We start from the raw sequence: 18,861 nt of genomic DNA on the forward strand, positions 1-18,861 counted from the left end.
TGTCAGGTCGGAAATCGGGAATGACGCTGGGGCCGGGGACCGTTCGGTGGGGCGTTGCAAGTGGCTGCCCCTGCCATTTTTCAGTTCAGTTGCATTCCATTTGCCGTGGCTGCAATTCCCATCGAGCCCGTTAAAACGACTGTGTCCCATATTAAAACGACTGTCTGTACCTGATATGTTGTAAGACGCCTACCGCGGAGGTTAGGGTTAGGGTTAGTTAATGTTAGGGTTAGCGGTTAGGGTTAGTTAGGGTTAGTTCCGGGGGTGTAGGGGGCCGGCGAGAGGCCCCCGCGTATGAATGTGAATTTGACGTTGAAAAGGACGCGGTTTTGAGCTTTGAACGTCGTGGTGTTGAACGATGGTTCTGGTCATAACTTTTGGTAGTAATTGTGAGCGCGACCTGGACACAAGTACCACGGACGTCAAACTTGGCAGTGAGCCGCGCCAAGGCCGATGGATTTGTGTGGTGAGGGACAGTCGTTCAATTAGGAGAGACAGTCGTTTTAACGGGCCCGATTCCCATGACGCCGGGGTCGAGCTTGAGATCCCTTTTTGCTTACATAAGCCACGTGGTTGAGTGCCGACGACCGTCCATCTTGGCCATCGTCAAGAAGCTGATGAGCTTGGATTGAGTTTGAGAAAAGGAGAGTAGAGTCTACTCATGTGCTCAGAGAAGAAGTCGCGGTCTCATCTCAGCTTCCATACCTGATATATGAAGAAGTCCTGAGCAGTTAGTTGGGTACTGCCAGCCACCGCTGACTAGCATTTGTGAACCAAGGGCTCAAGACAGTCAGTCTAATAGGTACTAAACTTGGTCCAAGGTCAACGAGTAGATATCAGATTGGCTCTGGACGAGAACGAGGTTACATGAGACGCTACCGTTCAACCGGTGCAATCCATCCAGTAGTCAGGCCTGTTCTATTCCCGTTGACTGCAGTCAGAGTTCGACTTTTGATATCACCAACAGCCTCATAGGCTGGCAAATGCGGCATTATCATGTCACACCCACGACAGATTCGAAGTGCAGAAGCAGAGACGGAATCTGTTTGGATGCCGTCGTGATGCACATGTCTTCCCCGCGCTAGGTAGGTGTTGAGGTGCATGTGCAGGTCAGAGTCGGAACATCCAATGCTCAACATCGGATTCGACAGCAGAGAGTGGCACGGACCATCGTGGCCATCATTGGCTGAACACCATGCCCAGACGGCAGGAGGCCCAATGGAAGCACGTCAACTTGTCCCAGCCTTGAGAAGTGTTGGTGTCAGGGTGGTGTGGGCATGCCGTGCAATGTGTGTAGATTGTTGATGATCTAAGCTAAGAACTGGCCAGGAATCTGGCTCGAGGATACAAAGTATCCTCCCAGTGCCTGATCCACTGGGTACCGCCTTCCCCAGAAGGCTGGCTTGAGTCTGGCTTGGCCTGTGCGTCACAGGCAGGTGCGTGGCCCAGTGCCCTGACAGTTGGACATTGGATGCCACTGCAGAATGGATGATTTTCTGGCTGTCACATCCGCCTAACCGTAGGCCTCACAACTGTCGGTGTCAACTGTGGCAGACGGGAGCCAACTGGCGGAAGGCAAAAGTAAAAAAAGTGGAAAAGTGAAGCAGCAGTGAATGTTCCAGTTCTCGCAAACGGACGGGTGCAAATCCAACCAATCTCAGGGCCTGAGGCTGGGGCAATCTCTGCGGTGCGGGCAGCTTCCTCAGGTTCCGTCATTTTCAAGGCTCTGGGTCCCGCTCCTTTTTTTCCTCAACTGCAGTGGCTGTAGCTTCCATTTTCTCTCCTCCTCCTCCCCCGCCAACCCGCCAAACGGAACCAAACAAAACGAACTGGCCCATCGCCCTCTTCTCACCTCTTCCTCCTTTCCTCTCCTCACCCAACATCGTCAACTTCTCGCGCGAATGCATCACACTGGCCATTGTCAGATTCTTTGCGCGTGCGACTTTTGACCTTCATTTGCAGCAGACTGGAGCTGAGAAATCAAGCAGCTAATTAGATACGTGAGTGATCCTGTCCCAACTCCCGCTCGCTGTATTTTCGCGCTCGCGCTCTCTGTTTGGCCCTCGGAACACACTGCAGTTGGTGGCAGGTGTCGTGGGCTCTAACCCTGAGCCTCAGCTTTGAGCCCGACCGAGCTTGGTGAAGCTTCTTTTCGGTTCCCGTCACTTGTCTAACCCTCGCTCCTCAAAACAGCGTCATTGATTTTAAAAGAGTCCCAGCTGGAGCTGAGGTCCCCTCCTCCCACCAACATCGACCAACCCAGTCACAACCCCCCCCACCCCCCCCGTCACGTTTGGTTTAGGTAATTCGACAAACGAAAGCCAACAGAGCCTACCATACACGAGCACCGTCCATCGCACAACCCCAACCGCCGCTCTCGGTGCCCTTCCCCCTCGTCGCCGTCACTGTCCGTCATCAGTGACATCGCTTCGACCCCCTCGACGTCCCGAGCCTTCTATTTCTCTGCCACTGCCATTGCCGGAAGGCGGCTTGCGGTAGAAAATAAAAAGACCACCTTTGCTTGTTTGTTGTCTGGATACCAAATTGTGTCGATAGCCAGAAACGGCCATTCCTCATGATGCCCAACAACTTCAACATGCCCGGTGGCAACGTTTCGGGCGACGGCGAATCCGACCGCGCTGCCGCGTCTCAGTTGCTTTTGGCTCAGCTTCGTCGCCAACAGTCCTCCACCAGCCCTAATCCGGCTGCTGGACCTAATGGCTCGAACCAGTATGGCCACCTTGCTTACCACGGACACCACGGCCACGCTCACGTCCACGACCGCCCCCAGGCCGGCCAGTCCTACTATGGACCTGACTCTCCCGCTCTGACCGGTAGCTTCCAGAACGCCTTGGATCCCGCCGCGTTCCTCCCTGAAGCCCCGACGCCGCCTATCCACGCATTCAATAACTCCCAGTTCCCACCCGGACTGATGCAGCCAATTGGTGCCGCCCGCGGCCTCCCTCCTGCTGGCGAGAATCGGACCGCTCAATTGTTGAACCTTCTCAAGTTCAACGGACAAGGCTCTTCCTCTAACCAGGGCCAGCCGCAGTTCTCCCAGGAAGCTCAGCCAAGCTACAACGTTCCGCCTCCTACTCTTCACGCGCCTGCACCGAGCGGTTCTGATCCTAGTGGGCTTCTTGCCGCTTTGATGCGTGGCGCGCACCCTGAACAGCCCAAGCAGGAAGAGGCGCCTGCTTCCTCTTCGTCCTGGAATCAGCCCGCCCCTCCCTCCAACACTCAGCAATATCTGCTGAATCTGTTGAGCAAGCCGAAGCCAAGCCAGAACGATACGAGCGAGATTGTCGAATCCAGTCTTCTCATACCTCCCCCGGCCGAGGACGACTCGAAGGACGCCGGCAAATCTGCTGATATGACCCTCCTCGGAACCGTGCCGTCGCGATCCGAGTTCGATTTCGAGCCTCAGGGTTTGGAATCCACGCCCCCCAAGTTCAGCTCGACCCCGCAGTCGCAGCATTCGCAACCCGCGTCCGCCGCTCGCTCGGGGATATTCGGATTCTCTGGTCAGCATGACGACCACTCGGTCAGTTCCCCTAGCCAGAGGACTCCCAAGTCGTCTGCTGGTTCTGCCATGGATCCCAATGCCAGTCGCCCCCCGGCAGCACCTGCTATCCAGATTCTGCGGAAGCCTGATCCCCATGATCCTAAGCGGCCTTTAAGCGACCATAGCTCCACAGGCAGCCCCGACCACACGAGACGGAAGCTGGAACATGTATCGTCTCCCCATGGGTCTGCGGGTGCGCCTCGAGTCGCTCCCAACATCATCACCGTTTCCCCAGGTTCAGAGGCCAAGGTTGAACTTGGCCAAGACCACGTGGAAGGTGAAAAGAAGAAGGAGAGTGTTGCTGAAGCCGTCGTCGGGCTTGCTGAGCAGGCCGACAGAGAAGCCCAAGAGGCGCTGGCTCGTGCTGAAGAAGAGAGCGCCCAGGCTGAAATAGCCCAGGACCTCGAGCAGATGATGAGCGCCGAGACCGACGAGGAATTTGCCAGATCTGCCCAAATTGCCGCTCAGGCCATCCAGAAACAGCTTGAGAAGAACGAGAACAAGGATGTTCTCGAGTCTGCTCTCGATGCCGAAGTGGCCAAGGAAGTCAGAGATATTGTGGATGAGGCGGCTCAAGCCGCCCAGGGCGCGGTTGCGGATAGCTGGGAAAGTGCCGAAGCCGACGAGATTGTCGTGACTGAGGAGACAGCGGCACCTATCAAAGTGTACAACTTCCCCTTGAAACCCTGGATCACTATCAGTGTCCAGGAAACGGATGAAGTTCGCCCTGTCTTCCGCGAAGAAGCGATTCTGGACATTGCTAGGTTGAAGAAGGAGTTCGACCAAATTGATCGGAACCTTGTCTCGGCATCAGAGAGCTACATGGCTTATGGTATGTCCAAGGCTGGTGGCCTCCGGGTGATTCGTCAGGAGGACGGTAAGGACGCGAAGCTCTTCACGGACACTAAGGATAGAATCTTTAATGTGGCCATCTCGTCGTCTGCCTCGAACCAGCACCCCAAGGAGGCCATCATTGGTACAGGTGTGAGCGGCACAGTCTACTGGGTCCAGCTCAAGAACGGTGACCGGGATCATCTGGAAGACGCTCATCCGGAGCAATACGGTTTCGCTCTGCCCCCTCTGTCGACACAAGAGGGCGGCGATGCGCCCGGCGGAGTTCTCAAGACGAGAGCTCGTCCTTCCTCTATGCATCCCGACTACTTTGCCGTTGGCCGCGGAAAATCTATCAATATCATTTGGCCCTCGTTCATCTTCGAGAACAATCTTTTCAAGAACGCCCATGACCGTGTTGTCGACACCGAGAGACTCTTTAAACAATGTTCTCTCAAGATCAACACTGGCAAGGCCGGGAAGGATTTCACCTTCAGCCAGGATGACACACTGATGGTCACGTTGGACAAGTCGGGCCGAGTTAAGTTCTGGGATGTCCGTGACTTGACCGCTGTCAAGGAAGGCTCCGATCCCCTGAACCCAATGCCTGCCCACACCTCGTTGGAAATCAAGGATCCTTTGATGACCTTGACCACCACCCCAGAGGGCGAGAAGGCCTGGCCTACGTCCGTCCTGTTGTTGGATAAGTACCGCCCGTATCAGAAGCGCGCTGCCTTGCGGTATATGATCGTGGGCATGAAGCAAAACCACACCCTTCAGCTGTGGGATCTTGCCCTGGGCAAGGCTGTGCAAGAGTTCAACTTCCCCCACAACAAGGAGTCCGACGCCGTCTGCAGCGTCATGTATCATGCTCGCTCAAGTATGATTGTTGTCGGTCACCCTACACGCAACTCGATCTACTTCCTTCATCTCTCCGCCCCCAAGTATGGTCTTAAGAACCTCTCACAGGTGGATTACATTCAGAGACTTGTTGCACAGGACCCTTCGATTCCGCAGCCCGAAGCTACTGCCGTTATTAGTGGTATCCGGGAGTATTCTTTTGCCAACAAAGGTGTGCTGCGGAGTCTCGGAATTCTTGGAAACCCCGCAGGTTCTACTGATGGCGATGAAGCGAACCTCTTCGAGCTGTATGCTATGCACTCCAAAGGTGTCACCTGTGTCTTTATCAAGAACGGTGAGCTTGGCTGGTCCAAGGATAACAAGGTCATCTGCCCAGCCGATGCTGAAAAGGTCGGCTTGGTCAAGATTTCCAAGCTGGTTGCTCCTGTGCAGCCAGTAGAGGTTCAACAGGCCCCGGCTCCGGCCGAGACAAGCGCGCCGCCCCAGATTCGCATCGCCACGCGCCCCAATAAGGAGATTTTGCAGAAGACGCCGTCATCCCAGGGTGATGACAAGAAGGGAGTTGATTCTGTCTCGACTGTCAAGCCTGATCGCAAGGAAGATACCGAAACTCCCGTTCAAAACAACAATCAGCCGGAGCGGGCAGAGAAGAAGGGCCGCAAGAAGAAGGCTGCTGCTGCTGCGGCCGCCGCCGCCGCCGCCGCCGGCGATTCTGCTGTCAATGGCCAGGCAGAGCAACAAGCCACCCCGACAATTGGCCGCACTTCATCTCAAGTCAAGGCCAGATCTGCTAGAAATGCTGATTCTTCTGCTCTCAACCTCCCCAGCCAATTTTCTGACCTCTCCCTGAACGGTTCTGGTATCTCTCAGGAACAACTCAACACAGTCATCGCCGATATGGAGTCGCGCATCTCGAACAACATGAACAACATGCCAGGACGTATGTCCAGTGTTTTCGAGTCATCCTGCAACGACATGTTTAAGCGGCAGCGCGAACAGCTGCATGGTTGGCTGCAGGATTGGGTGCGCAATTTCATGGATAACCGTGATGACCTGTTCCTTAAGAACCAGTCAGCAGTCCTTAAAGTCGTTGCGGACGTTCTTAACGACAACACCGAAACTGTTCTAAAGCATCTCATCGTCGATCAAGTCAACAATGCCGTTGTTCCCGCCATCCGTTCCACCGTCGAAAAGGTAGCGAAGGATCAGGCCGACTCTAGCCTGAACAAGCAACTGCCCGCGATGCAGAAGGAGATCGAGAAGAGACTCCCCTCTCTGCTTACACAGTCGCTCCAAAAGGCCGACATCGCGCCGAGTTTGGTGGACAAGCTTGCGGATCAGGTTCTCCAAAAGGTGGCCACCCGGTTGGACGTTAATGTCGCCAACCAGTTTGCGAAGTCGTTCAGCGAGCAGCTGCCTGTCTTGTCAAAGCGTGTAGCCGAAGACGTTCACCAACGTATCGCAGGAGATATCAGCACACGGATGGGCGAGACTATTGCGCGGTTTGAGGAGCGGAAGCGAGACGATGACGCGAAGCTCGATCGCCTCATTGCCCAAAACACAGAGCTATCCACTGCGCTTGCAGCTCTGGCAGCGTCCCAGGTTCATATGCAAAAGGAGTTCAGCACCCTGAAGCAACAGCTTCATGAGCAGAACCGTGATCGCGAGTTTGTCGGTCAGGAGCCTACGCACAGTCACACGCATTCTCGTGCCAGTGGCAGCGTTAGCTCGCACCAGCAGGCTGGCGGACCCTCTCGTGATTTGGTCGCCTATGCGCCGCCCCAAGCTCACCAGCAGCAACACACCCAGTCTATTCATGGCATGGCTCAACACCAGCAGCAGCAGTTCGTGAATCAGGAGCAACAGGGGCTTTTCTCTCCTACTCCCCGCGAGAATCGCGAGAAGATGGAGCTCAACAACACGCTGGAAACTATTGATCGTTTCATGAGCGCAGGCCAGTACGACCAGGCAGTCATGCGCTGGCTGCAGGCTGAGGATAAGAGCGAGGAGGTGTTCCAGCAGGTCATTTCCAAGTATGATCCCCGTTGTCTCTCCGGTCTGGCGCCCATCTTCCTTCTTTCCGTGGGAGCCAGCATCGTCAGCAATCTTTCCCGCAGAAGCCCCAAGGTTCAGGCCAAGATTGCTCTTGTCGAAACGGTCGTTTACGCCATGGCACAAGCCCTTCCCCACTTGGTAAGTGTTTCCACAACGCAGTGAACTGTGCTCCTGCCTTTATTTATGATTGCTAACAGTCCGTTCTCTTACAGGAAGATCAAGTTGTCGAGGCCGTCCCGAAGGTCATGTCTCTGATCCAGGCTAAGGTGGAGGAACTCTTGCTCGCTATTAGCCGCGAGAGCCCTCACGATGCCTCTCTGAAGACCTTGTCCAGCATTGCTCACCTTGCTGGACGTATTAGCGAAAGTTGTCAGCCTTCGCGCCAGTCTCTGGGTCATCCCGGTGCGCCTTACTAAGGACACTCGCTGGAAGAACTTGCTTTGAGGAGGGGATGGTAGACGGTTCGAGGAGGCTTTTCCCTTTGCTATCTTGATACCCAGCTTCTTATTCTTGTCTCGGTCACGGTTTTACGGATGGGCTTGGAGCACTCGCTTGGTGCCATATTTGTCCGCGGAGATAGACTGGGTGGACTCACGATTCAGCGAGCATGATGGTAGTTTGCTAGTTATTGTTTATTTGCGTTCTCAACTTGTTATTAAGTCTTGTAGCATGGTATCTGGGCTGATGACAGCGAAAAGTTTTGAGCGAATGGGTCGAAGAGGTGGCTTTTGTAACGTTGTCCGAGCGGCCACGATTGTGTGGGTTACGTGGGCTTGCTTGGTGGTTCTAAGCATAATCAGATTTGCATGTTGTCGAAGTAGCTTGTAGGATATATCTTATTGCTGAGTAGATGTAAGAGAATTCAAAGGAGGACACGTGTCTTAAGATATCATTTCGATCAGCCGCTCTCTTGGTTGACAACCCGATATCGCGATGTGATTTAGTGATGGTCTTGGGTGCTCAAGCGGTGGTGATGTGAAAAGTCTCAATGTACAAGCCCCTTCATAGGGTCAAGTCTAAGGCATATCAAGCACATACGACCATAGATGGTAGAAAACTCGGGATCCCGTCCGCTCTCCCATAGATAAGCTACCAATCGCCTGACTAGTAGTTGGGTCGGTGACGACCAGCGAATCCCAGGTGTTGTATGTCTTTCCTTTCTCTTTTGCTCCATAGCACGTATGGTATTCCTTTCTCTTTTTCGGCTCCTTCGTCGGCTCTTTGTGTTCCCTTCTTCTTTTTTCTTCCTACTTGATTTGTGGGTGGAAATCAGTTTGTGAACAAACGGGCACTTTATTTGCACGACTGTGTGGGTCGGCATCTTGAAGCGACGAGCTAAAAGCTGACGTACCACTCACAACGAAGAGTCCACAATCATTATGGGCGTCTTGCCAGAAATTGGAAAAGGATTCCACGGCGATAGACGTCGTCGAGCTGTTAAGGCGGCTCCGCGTTGCCATGGCTCTCGACGTTTCATCTTCTACCTAATGACGTTGTTATCTTGAAAAGGGGTCATCTGCATCGTTCGTCAGCCTAGTATCGAGACGACGAGACCTCCTTGGACTAGACACACGTACGACTACACACGCAACCAACAATCCACCTTCTAGACTTACACTTAACCATATTCAGGTAGCAGGCAATGCTGCGTCGTGGTAGCGGAGTACTACTCTCTCCTATCTCTAGCTTCTTCAGCATAGGTAGGTATATATAGTCCACTGTCACCCATGATCCAAATGACGTGAGAATGGTAACTCAAGCATACTGGCAACCTTTGTTAGGGTGACCGTACCTACCTCCATGAGGAACCAACCATCGACGTCCTTCTCAACGATCTGCCTGAGGAGGAGCAGAGATACTGGGGTAGACAGGTCACGCATACTTCGGTTGGCTTGTTCAACACGCCTTCTACCTACGAACCCTGGAGCAATGGGATCCCTTGCTCGTATATCTACTGCGAGAGGGACAACGGGATGCACATGGCCCGTCAAAAGTTGATGCGCGATCGGTTGGGGCCAGATGCGAAGGAGGTTTATCTTGATTGTGGTCACTATCTGTATCTGAGCATGCCGAAGGAGTTGTTGAGGGCAATTGAGGAGCCTTTGGCGTGATGGAAGCCAGAGCTGGCTGGGTGGACACTCCGCATTAGTCGCCTCCTCAGTTGTTGCAATGATTTTCTTTGCAGCAATCCTGCTCAAGGGATGGACCAGCAAGAGCTATTACAAAGAAAAACGGCCCCTGGGTGGCGTTTTTCTTCCATTGTCTGGAATGACAAGGCGGAGAAGATCCCGCTGACAAGATCTTTGTCTGCCAGGGGGTGACAAGATAAAGGCCGTTGAACAATGGGACAAAGAACGGAAGAAACCACCAACCTTAAAGCTAAGAATAAAACAACCAGATAACAAAGTTCCGTTGGTTCGTTGGGGGGTGTGATGTTGCTCAAAGCCGAATGAATCATGGGGGCAATACCAACCAGCCGCCTTATATCCCCTTGCGACCGTATCGAACTTGCTTCTCTGTTCTGCTGCCAACTGAACAGCACCCTTGTTCACAAGCAGGAAACTCAACACCAACTGCTCTGTTACTCAATTCAAGCAGCAGCAGAGTTCTGGAAATAGCAGATCGAGCTTCAGAAAGCAGAGAAGCAAAATACAAACTCCCGCCATCAAGATCAAGATGGTCGCCATCCGCCGCAAAGCCTCCTTCTCCCACGAGAGCGAGGTGGGTGATACCATCCACGTTTGCCTCTCCGATCATGATACTATCCACGTCCACGCTCCCAAACGCAAGCGCCGACGCACGACGAAACCGCCTTCAGGGAAGGCGAAGTCCCCAGCGTCGACCACATACCCTCCTCTGGACCCCAACACCGGCGCGCCTATTCCTGACCCGCTCCTTGACGACGTTTACCGCCGTCTAGCACTCTCCGAGCTCGAGGAGGAGCTTTCCAAAGCTGACGCTGCCGCCAGTACCATTGAGGATGGCGGTTACTCAGTCCCGACACACGGCCAACGCACCCAGCGCTTGCTTCACTCGCTCCTCCAAAATGCTTCGCACCCCAAGACCAATTTCACACCCAATACCTACGCTGACGCCGACGCCGGTCCAGTGGAGGCTCTCTACCTCAACCAAGCCCAAGCCACCGCTCTAATCGAATCTCCCCACTACAATCCCAACGTTCTTCTGATCGTCCAAGATAAGCGGTACTTTGAGCCTGTTCCAGCTGTCTCCCCATTTACCGGCTCTCAAACCCAACCAAAACCGGTGGCCACAGCCGGGAGCAACACAGACCGGTCTCAATACCGCCCAATCTCCCTCTTCTTCAACCACCTCCTCCCCACTCTCCACCGCCAAGTCTCCGTTCAGATTCCCGGCCAACCGGTGACCGAGCCGTCTGGGCAGCTCAGAACTTTGAGGTCGATTCGCGCGCGGTTTCACTCGAAGGAGGAGGATGCACATGAGGGACATGGAGAGATGAATAAGAATGAGAGTGATCCGTGGAATGTATTGGATTTGTCGACGCCTATACCTTCTACAACCCCTTCGTTTTTGCAGGGGCCGGGGAGTCAGTTGTTGAGATATATCCGATCGGAGGTGCTGATGGCTGCTGGTTCTTCTGGTGTGATTTCGCCTCCGCCTTCTCCTACGGTGGTTGAATCGGGGCTGGTGACGCCGCCTGGGGATAGTCGGGGGTTTACGCCTGTTCGTGAGGGGGGTAGCACTCCTGAGCTTGAGTCCACTGCTACTCCTGAGCCTAACGACAGTACTCTCCTCTCCCCTAACCTCACCCTCAACCGCCACTCTACCCCCGATTGCACTTCCACTTCCACTCCCACTCCCAACCGGGCTACCACTCCCAACCCAGCTACCACCCCCAGCCCAGCACCACCACCAAACACAACCCCCACCACACCCCCCTCCAAAAAGCGCGGCCGCCCTCCCACCTCCACCTCCACCTCCTCTTCCCCATCCAAATCCACCAAGAAACAAAAACAAACTCCCAAAACCCCAGAAAAAAGAGCCGAACGCCTCCGCGCCTCCCCCTCATCCTGGTCCGAATGGACCAACGTCCAATCCTGGTCCCTCCTCTCCCAAGGCGGGCACCACACCCCTCCCCATTGTGACGCCTTTGGTTTCGACACCTGGATTACCGTTCAGGAGGGGATGGTTGGGTTTGGGTGGTTGTCTACCGCTTCGTCCACACCCGAAACAAAAACTGAGGTTTTTGGTGAGAGGGAAAACTGGGCGGCGGATCCCCACCATTATGTCTCAGGACCAAGATGGAGGTTTGTGATTTTAAAGCCGAAACAGACGGTGTTCTTTCCTAGCGGGACTGTGCACTTTGTTTTTCGGCTTAAGAGTCAGGATAGTTTGAGTGTGGGGGGTCATGTGTTGCGGTGGGATGGGGTGGAGAGGTGGTTGAGCGTTGTGCTTGAGCAGATGGGGAATGGGGAGATTACGAATGAGGATATGGAGTGGGGAGTGGTGAGGAGGTATGTGGATGTTGTTGGGAAATTGGTGGCTAGGAGGGAGAAGGAAGGGGGATCATATGGAGAGAAGAAAAAAGTGGGGGAGAGCAGGTGGGAGGGGTTGGTTAAGGTATGTTTATCACTGACCAGTTGAGATGTAAGGGAATGATTGGGTTTGCTAACGTGATCACAGGAGTTTAAGGAGCTCTCAAAACGAAACAGATGCAGGTAGAAGAAGTGGATTGGAGACATATAGAGAAGACTACAGAGAAAGCATGGTCGGCTCGCTTGCTTGTTGGATGCGATACGATGGGATGTAGACAGAAGGGAAGCCATATACAGGGTATTAGACAGAAGATAAAAAGAAAGACAAAATAAACAGTAATAGTATCCAGAGAGCCGTCCGTGTAGTTTTCTCCCTGGTCGTAACCCATGACCTTTTCGAATAAAACAAACCTCCTTTAACCTCCCACATTACGCAGTGCCGTTCTGAGCTCCCTGCTTCTCTTGGTCCTGAACCTGAGGTGCTGATACGGTAGGGTTGAACCGACCTGCTGTCTCCTTCCTGTCTGTACGCGAGCTCTCTGAACTGCTGGCCTTGCTAGTGCCATGGTCAATGCTCTTTCTGACTCCGTGATCTTCGCTCTTCCTGAATTTGTTCGTCAACGCCAACGCCGGTTGCATAATACCCGTAGGCTCTCCAGCCTCTTGTTTGGCCTTCTTCTCCCGTTCCTTCTCCATCTTGTGCATCACTTCAGCAGTGAGTTCCTGCTTCAGGAGTCGCTCCAAGACATCCTTCTTGCGAGTCCGCCTATCGCCGATGGTAATGAGCAAACCGGCAGTACAGTTGGCAGCAATGGAGCAGCAAAGGACAGCGGTGGTCACTGCACTCTTTCTAGTGTGGTAATCCGTGGACCAGGTATAAGAACCGAGAGTGATCTGGAGACAACTGTGCAAATCCAGCAAGCAAACAATGGCAATGAGCAAGCCGATAGGGAAGGCATGGTGGGTTCCCGTTTCGTGAGGCTTGTAAAAGGTGTGTGACTTGGCCAGCTTCTTTTGATGGTGGATGAATCTGGCTTGTGATTTCTCGGAGAGGACAGGGATGAACTCGTCATCATGTCGGACCTCTGTCATGTGCGGGTCTACGGGGGCGCGCTCAAGGTCTGCTTGTTCGAGGGCGGCTTGGGTTTGAAGAGGCACGTCATTGGGATCCTTCAAAGGGATCAACAACCTTTTGCGAAGCTTGATGGTTTTGAGGTCTGGATGAAAGTCAGCATTGAGCTAGATTTTGATGGAATAGCAAACACTTACGATAGCGAGCCACAAAGATCATGTGGTATGTGTCGACCGCCCGGAAAGGAGCAAGACCATCACCGACAATGGCAAACAAAGCAACAAGAACATTGTCAATGACGTTGATGGTGTACAGCTGTTTGTCGCCGACGTAGATCCAGCCGATTAGGAAAAGAACCCAAGCAAGACCGAACACAGTGATCAAGAAGGCGTAAAGGGTGACAAGGAAGCCCAGCGGCCGCCTAACGTACTTTCCAAAGGCCTTCATGCGCTGTTTAAACTTGGAACGCTTTGAGTGGAGCATATGTCGGACATAGTCGTTGAGCATCCGGATGTCTTCCTCGCGCCATCCCTCCAGAGTGGCATCCTTGGGCAGGATGGCATACTGAGGAGCAGTCAGGACGGTCGAGAAACTGTGGACGTGAGGTGGACTTGGACGCTGATGCGGCCTCTCGTCTTCTACTTCACCCTCGCCTGTGGTTGTGGTCGTTCGAATAGTACGAACATCCTCCCGGGAAGGGGGGTAGGTACCGGGCAAGTTGGGTGGTAGAACTGGTAGTTGGGAGAGATCATATGTCGGCCTTCGGTTGACGAATCTACCCAACGAAGGAACGAAGAGGGAGTTTTGGACGTTGGTAATGGACGATAGCGTGGCAACTTCTGGGTCTATAGCATAAAGTAGTTAGTATCGTGAGGAGTGAGAAGCCAAAAGGGGCGTGACATACCAATAACATCCAAAAAGTCTACAATACGCGAGTCGTATATGTCCTGTTCTGCCTGTGCCTGAGCATCCTCAGGGCTGACCTGGTTATCTGCACGGCGACGACGTGGCAGAAGATGTCGGAAGGTGCCCTGGTGGCGCAAACCAGGGTGCTCGGGCTCGACATTGATAGATGGCCGGGCCAGGACGTCTTCATTGATGGGAGAAAGATGAGCAGCTGGTGGCTGTGGCACTTGTCCGCCAACATGATCGGGAACTAGCGGTGTCGGTTTGTTCATGATAGGTTGATCATCAGCCCAGTTTCTGGAGCTAACCGGCCGTTGGGGTTCTGAGCTGGAACGACGTCGACCTGTTGTGGCTAAAGGTGCCGGGGCATCTTGGGGTTGAGATGCTAGTTGTGGGTGAGAAGGTGACGGCCCTAATCTCGAGCTCTCGGATGGAGCGCGTAGTCTTCGAAGACGGATGGCGGATTCTTGACGAGTGGGCTGGAATGGAACGTTTCGAACTTGACTTTGTTGTGTGGGAGGAGGAGGGGCTGGACGGTGAGGCAGCAGATCGGGCTGTTGTGATGGTCGACGAGGCTGAACTTGTGGTTGTGATTCTTGATCATGGAGTGCAGGCGGCCGCTCGTTGATGGGGCTAAGAGCTGTTGGTGGTGGAATGTCTGCTGTTGTCGGGCGTGCAGGTGCCTGTGGTGACTCTGCTAGTTCGAGCAACGATGGGAGTCGAGCTGATGTTGTGCTCGTCCGTCGAACATCTTCCTCTGTGAAGTATTCACCTTGCCCATTTCCTCCATTCTGTGGTTGCTGCATTGCACCCGATAGCACCTGCTATCCCAGTGTCGTAACGAAGTGTCTCGTGTAGCACTGGTCCGTCTTTGTCCAAGATTAAGTGGCAAACGAGGAGAGGGAAAAAGGAAGGAGGGGGGCGAGGGGGGTTGGAGAAGGGCTGCCTGTTCCCGTCGCTCGGTTTGTTTGTTCCTTCCTTCGAACCTGACTAAGGTCCTTGACTGAGCTGGAGCTTGAGACACGAAACAGACACACACACAACGCGACAAAGAGAAGTGAACAGTTTGGGGTAATGTCAGATAAAATCCCACAGATATAGGTAGCAGTCCGTAATAATGCATATCATTAGCACAAGATCTAGAATACCGTCACCACATGGCCAGCCCAAGGGATGGGCCCATGCCAAGGTCACAGACAAGATCCAAACCAGGTGTTTTGGACAGGGAATTACACCATTGGCGCACATAAACAAGTCCCAATTTCCCTGTCTTTGACCAAGTGTGCCTGTGACGTCATACCACCACCAGCCAATCGGAGCACATGTGAGGCAACCATAAATGGTCCACGAGGTCCAATAACCACTCCAAACTCGCAAAACTAATGATTCTATCACAGATACACTCAAAGCTCAATCTCCGCCTGTCTTCCCTTATACTCAACCTTCAAAGACGGATCCACCCCCATCGAGAACCCAAACGTCCTCACCTTGGGATCAGACCCCTCCGGCAGCCTCCACTCGTAATTCAGCAGCAGATAAATCACGGCAATCTTGACCTCATTCGCCGCAAAGAACCGTCCGGGGCATGCGTGCTGCCCGTGTCCGAACCCCAAGTGGTCCGGCCCCGTGCTCACCAGCTGCGCCATGTTCTCCTTTCCGGGCGTCTCGCGCATCCTCAAAAACCGTCTTCCGTCCCACTTGTCCGGCTGCTCGTACACTTCCGAGTCCCACATGTTGTGCGCCGAGACCGCCACGTTGCCGCCCTTGGGGATGAAGGTGCCGTCTGACAAAGTCAGGTCCTTGCCGACGTAGCGACGCATGGAGGCCATGCCGATGGGCTTGACACGTTGAGACTCCTTGATGACGCTGTCGAGCAGCTTCATGTTGTACAGCGACGTCTTCTTCCACCCGCCTTCGCTGAGGATCTGGATCATCTCCTCGCGCAGGGGGGCAATGTATTCGGGGTTATGCATCAGGTCGGTCATTACCTGGCACACCAAGTCGGACGTGGTGTGGATGGCCGCCAGGGACATGTTCAGCTGCGCAACTGCTGGGTCGTAGTACTTGCCCTTGGCCGTCCGCTCGAACCACTCAATCGCGTCGTCGTGCTCAGCTTTGCCGCCGTTGGCTGCCTTTTCTTGACGTCTCTTTTTGAGGACCGGGTCGATGATCGAGCGGGCTACGCGGACGTGGGCGCGGGCGGCCTGGCAGGAGGGGAGGAACCAGTGGACGATAGGCCGGAGGGCGGCGGGCCAGAGACGAAGCTCTTCGGCGGCGCGGAAGCCGTCCAGTGTGTACTCCTGGGTAACCTTGAGCCATTCCTCGTTGCGGCAGAGTTCCTCGCCGAGGAAGACGCGGGAAGAGATGCGGGCGATGATGGGGAGGATCTTCTGGCGGATGTTGATGGTGGACCACTCGCCGTTGGCGTGCTTGGGGAGGATGTCCTCAATCGCCAAGGAAGTTTCCTCGGCGAGGGGCTCAGTGACCTTGTCTGTCATCTTCGTCAGCGTCTTCGCTTTTCAGTCGAGCTAACGAGTTTGACGTACTCAAGTACTTGGTAAGATCTCTCATGATGACCTCTTGGACAATGTGCGAATCCCGGCTACCCTCACGGAACCCTTCGAAGCCAGGGAGATGCGCATGGAAGGCCTAATCCATCTTGTCAGCCCTGATCTTTTACTCTTTTCATACGTACAGAAAAAAGTAACAAACCTTATAACTCCACTTCGAAAAGCTCAACTGATCATCACTCTTGATCTCATTCGCAAAACGCGGCGGCAACAATATGACCTCACCAAAGTCGCTGATGACACGGCAAGGCTTATCCGGGTTGGCCTTGAACCACTTCGCAATCATCTCCCGAGAGCCATCTACGAACTCCTTCTTCGGTCTTGTGTCGCTAAACTCGAGAGGACCCCTAGGGTTCAGGTGCTTGATGTTCTTGGGATATCTCGGACCCTGGAGGGAGTACACGACGATGGCCAAGAGAAAGGCCGTGACAAGGTAAGGGAAGGGCCTCGCGGAGGGATCGGTGATGTCGAACCGCTCCATCCACGAGGGGATGGAGCTGGGTGTGGCCGAGGGGTTGGCCATGGTCGATGTGTTGGTGTTCTCTCGTGAATGTGGTGGTATTCTCTCGTGAATGTGGTGGTATTATGGTGTCTTTGATGGATTTGGGAAGGTGAAAGATGAGAGTGAGTGTTCAAGACATAACCAGTCGAGGACAGTCGTGATCTTTATACATACTACGAGCACGTCTCGGCTACATCAATCCTTATACCTTATGCCACCTCCTCAACTTTATCCATTTTCATATCTCGTTTATGAAGCGGCACAAACATCCTTGCCATATTGATAACATGACCATTTCCTTGCACAAAGACTCCGACACCCAGCGGGATATGAAGATCGCTGTGTACAAGTTCAGGATCTGGAACCCCCCCTGCCGGCTCCTTACCGACACGTCAGTAACGCCATGCTCCTCCTTTGGAATGGTGGGGTTTCTCTAGCAATCAGGGCCATGGACGTTAATGCCCGGGCTAATGCAACAGTCCGGGTTGGAGGAAGCCGAAGTAGCCTCTCGGCGCGGCTCTTTCCATTCCGATTATGGATGGTGGATGGTGGATGGTTGATGGCCTCTCGGCAAGCTACACCGCAGTGACCGCAACCCCATGCATACCGCAGATCTCAAAGACAGTTTACCCTGTCTTCCTCGTTGCCGTTGGCTGGCCCGTTCAAGCGAAAACAACACTACCGTTCCGGACCATGCCGGCACGGAGAGCTGCCGGGGACCCACATCTCCGGCTGCACAAGGTGTACAAGTGGGCATAATTCAGGGATAAGAGTGGTATAATCGTTGCATAACTGTGGTATAAGGTTGCATAACAAAAAAGGGGGCACTGATCCCTGAAAGTTCAACCGCACTTCGTCACAAACGACGGTTGGGGAGTTCTCTCAAAAATGACAGAAAAAGAAAAGGAGACGGGAAACGGAAAGCCAACCAAGTTCCACGACACAAAGAAGGAGAAGGACGGAGGTATATACGCACAACAAAAAAAATACCAAAAAAACATACAACACCTGGGATTCGCTGGTCGTCACCGACCCAACTACTAGTCAGGCGATTGGTAGCTTATCTATGGGAGAGCGGACGGGATCCCGAGTTTTCTACCATCTATGGTCGTATGTGTCAGATATTGTGCAAACTTGTGCTGATATACCTACTAGTTGTATTGCCAGATGGATGCTTTCTAGCGCCAGTTACAAAACGTCTGCACCCCCTTCACTCGTCTTCTCAGACGACTCGCGACGGAGTTAAGGACTACCTGTGTCGAAATACCGTAATTGCATGCTGCGATATTAGGTATTACCATTAACATTAACGGCTTCCAATCTGTACTTCTACCCCAGCTCAGCAGGCCTCTCCCTCGTCCCCTTTGCCGGAACCGTCTCCGTCTCATACACATGTATCGAACTCCGCAACCAGAGGCTTCTTCTACATTGTTCCAAAGGACACAGTGACTTTCCTTGCCGAGTATCACCAGAATCCGCCGGCAGTTCCGTTAAGAGTACCATTGAGGGTTCAGCCGGGTTCTTGTTGTTGTTGTAAGCGTGACCACCGACATGGACATCAGGCTCAGGCCCCAGACTTCCACCCTCAATCTCAAACACCGTTGTCTTCGCGGCTTGATGATCTTCATCCCTCTTTCTGTTTCTTTGTTTCCTCCGCCGCCGCCAGAAGAACAGGGCGACAAAAGACAATAAAAGCGATAACGGGTCCGCCTATGCAACCGGCTGTGATGATCCACGCGTGAGATGATGAAGGCTTCTCCATGGTTTCATGGTTCATTGAGGTATCTGGTTCTGAGGGGGATAAGGCCATTTTATTTGTTGGGGTGGTGGTTGGTGGGTCGGGAGGCTGGCTGGCTGGCTCCTGTCGAAGCATTTGAGGTTGTTGAAGAGGTCGAAGAGGTCAGAATTTGACGCACTTCACGATAAAGTGTGTACTAACGCAAAGATTCATTGGCACACAGCCAATCAAACCAGCTAGTGGTTGG

At 53.6% G+C, this 18,861-nt stretch overlaps 6 protein-coding genes across 6 annotated transcripts; 3 read left to right on the forward strand and 3 right to left on the reverse strand.

Annotated features, from left to right (window-relative positions):
- Positions 1 to 1,195: 1,195 nt before the first annotated feature.
- On the forward strand, positions 1,196 to 7,728 carry B0H65DRAFT_442372 (uncharacterized protein; the record flags this gene model as incomplete). Its single annotated transcript, XM_062825574.1, has 5 exons — positions 1,196 to 1,228; positions 1,364 to 1,436; positions 1,524 to 1,581; positions 2,557 to 7,450; positions 7,510 to 7,728. 5 exons carry the CDS (start codon positions 1,196 to 1,198, stop codon positions 7,726 to 7,728), a joined length of 5,277 nt encoding a protein of 1,758 aa, XP_062681518.1.
- A 1,365-nt stretch (positions 7,729 to 9,093) lies between these two features.
- Positions 9,094 to 9,423, forward strand: B0H65DRAFT_427222 (uncharacterized protein; the record flags this gene model as incomplete). The annotated part of the gene is made up of 1 exon (XM_062824673.1): positions 9,094 to 9,423. A coding segment is annotated over one exon (330 nt), but the record flags the coding sequence as incomplete, so codon positions are not given.
- On the reverse strand, positions 9,375 to 9,895 carry B0H65DRAFT_189449 (uncharacterized protein). The gene has a single exon (XM_062821614.1). The coding sequence runs from the start codon at positions 9,768 to 9,770 to the stop codon at positions 9,507 to 9,509; it is 264 nt and encodes an 87-aa protein (XP_062681520.1). The 5' UTR covers positions 9,771 to 9,895; the 3' UTR covers positions 9,375 to 9,506.
- A 1-nt stretch (position 9,896) lies between these two features.
- On the forward strand, positions 9,897 to 12,207 carry B0H65DRAFT_573432 (uncharacterized protein). Its single transcript, XM_062830547.1, has 2 exons — positions 9,897 to 11,911; positions 11,975 to 12,207. Exons 1-2 carry the CDS (start codon positions 9,989 to 9,991, stop codon positions 12,011 to 12,013), a joined length of 1,962 nt encoding a protein of 653 aa, XP_062681521.1. The 5' UTR covers positions 9,897 to 9,988; the 3' UTR covers positions 12,014 to 12,207.
- Positions 12,096 to 14,745, reverse strand: B0H65DRAFT_189453 (uncharacterized protein). The gene is made up of 3 exons (XM_062821615.1): positions 13,803 to 14,745; positions 13,096 to 13,743; positions 12,096 to 13,043 (listed from the first exon to the last, which is right to left on the reverse strand). The coding sequence occupies exons 1-3, from the start codon at positions 14,608 to 14,610 to the stop codon at positions 12,256 to 12,258; spliced, it is 2,244 nt and encodes a 747-aa protein (XP_062681522.1). The 5' UTR covers positions 14,611 to 14,745; the 3' UTR covers positions 12,096 to 12,255.
- A 462-nt stretch (positions 14,746 to 15,207) lies between these two features.
- Positions 15,208 to 16,897, reverse strand: B0H65DRAFT_508720 (putative cytochrome P450 monooxygenase; the record flags this gene model as incomplete). The annotated part of the gene is made up of 3 exons (XM_062828251.1): positions 15,208 to 16,295; positions 16,351 to 16,453; positions 16,517 to 16,897. 3 exons carry the CDS (start codon positions 16,895 to 16,897, stop codon positions 15,208 to 15,210), a joined length of 1,572 nt encoding a protein of 523 aa, XP_062681523.1.
- Between the last annotated feature and the right edge of the window lie 1,964 nt (positions 16,898 to 18,861).

This window comes from Neurospora tetraspora, assembly GCF_033439725.1.
Source record: "Neurospora tetraspora strain CBS 560.94 chromosome Unknown B0H65scaffold_4, whole genome shotgun sequence".
Classification (NCBI taxonomy): Eukaryota; Fungi; Ascomycota; class Sordariomycetes; order Sordariales; family Sordariaceae; genus Neurospora; species Neurospora tetraspora.

Excerpts from the sequence above, each read along its gene's own strand:
- B0H65DRAFT_189449 (XM_062821614.1), bottom strand. The coding sequence starts at position 9,770 with ATGATTCATTCGGCTTTGAGCAACATCACACCCCCCAACGAACCAACG.
- B0H65DRAFT_573432 (XM_062830547.1), top strand. The coding sequence starts at position 9,989 with ATGGTCGCCATCCGCCGCAAAGCCTCCTTCTCCCACGAGAGCGAGGTG. Across the intron at positions 11,912-11,974 it reads GGTGGGAGGGGTTGGTTAAG|GAGTTTAAGGAGCTCTCAAA; the intron begins GTATGTTTATCA and ends ACGTGATCACAG.
- B0H65DRAFT_189453 (XM_062821615.1), bottom strand. The coding sequence starts at position 14,610 with ATGCAGCAACCACAGAATGGAGGAAATGGGCAAGGTGAATACTTCACA. Across the intron at positions 13,744-13,802 it reads AGACTTTTTGGATGTTATTG|ACCCAGAAGTTGCCACGCTA; the intron begins GTATGTCACGCC and ends TTTATGCTATAG. Across the intron at positions 13,044-13,095 it reads GATCTTTGTGGCTCGCTATC|ACCTCAAAACCATCAAGCTT; the intron begins GTAAGTGTTTGC and ends ACTTTCATCCAG.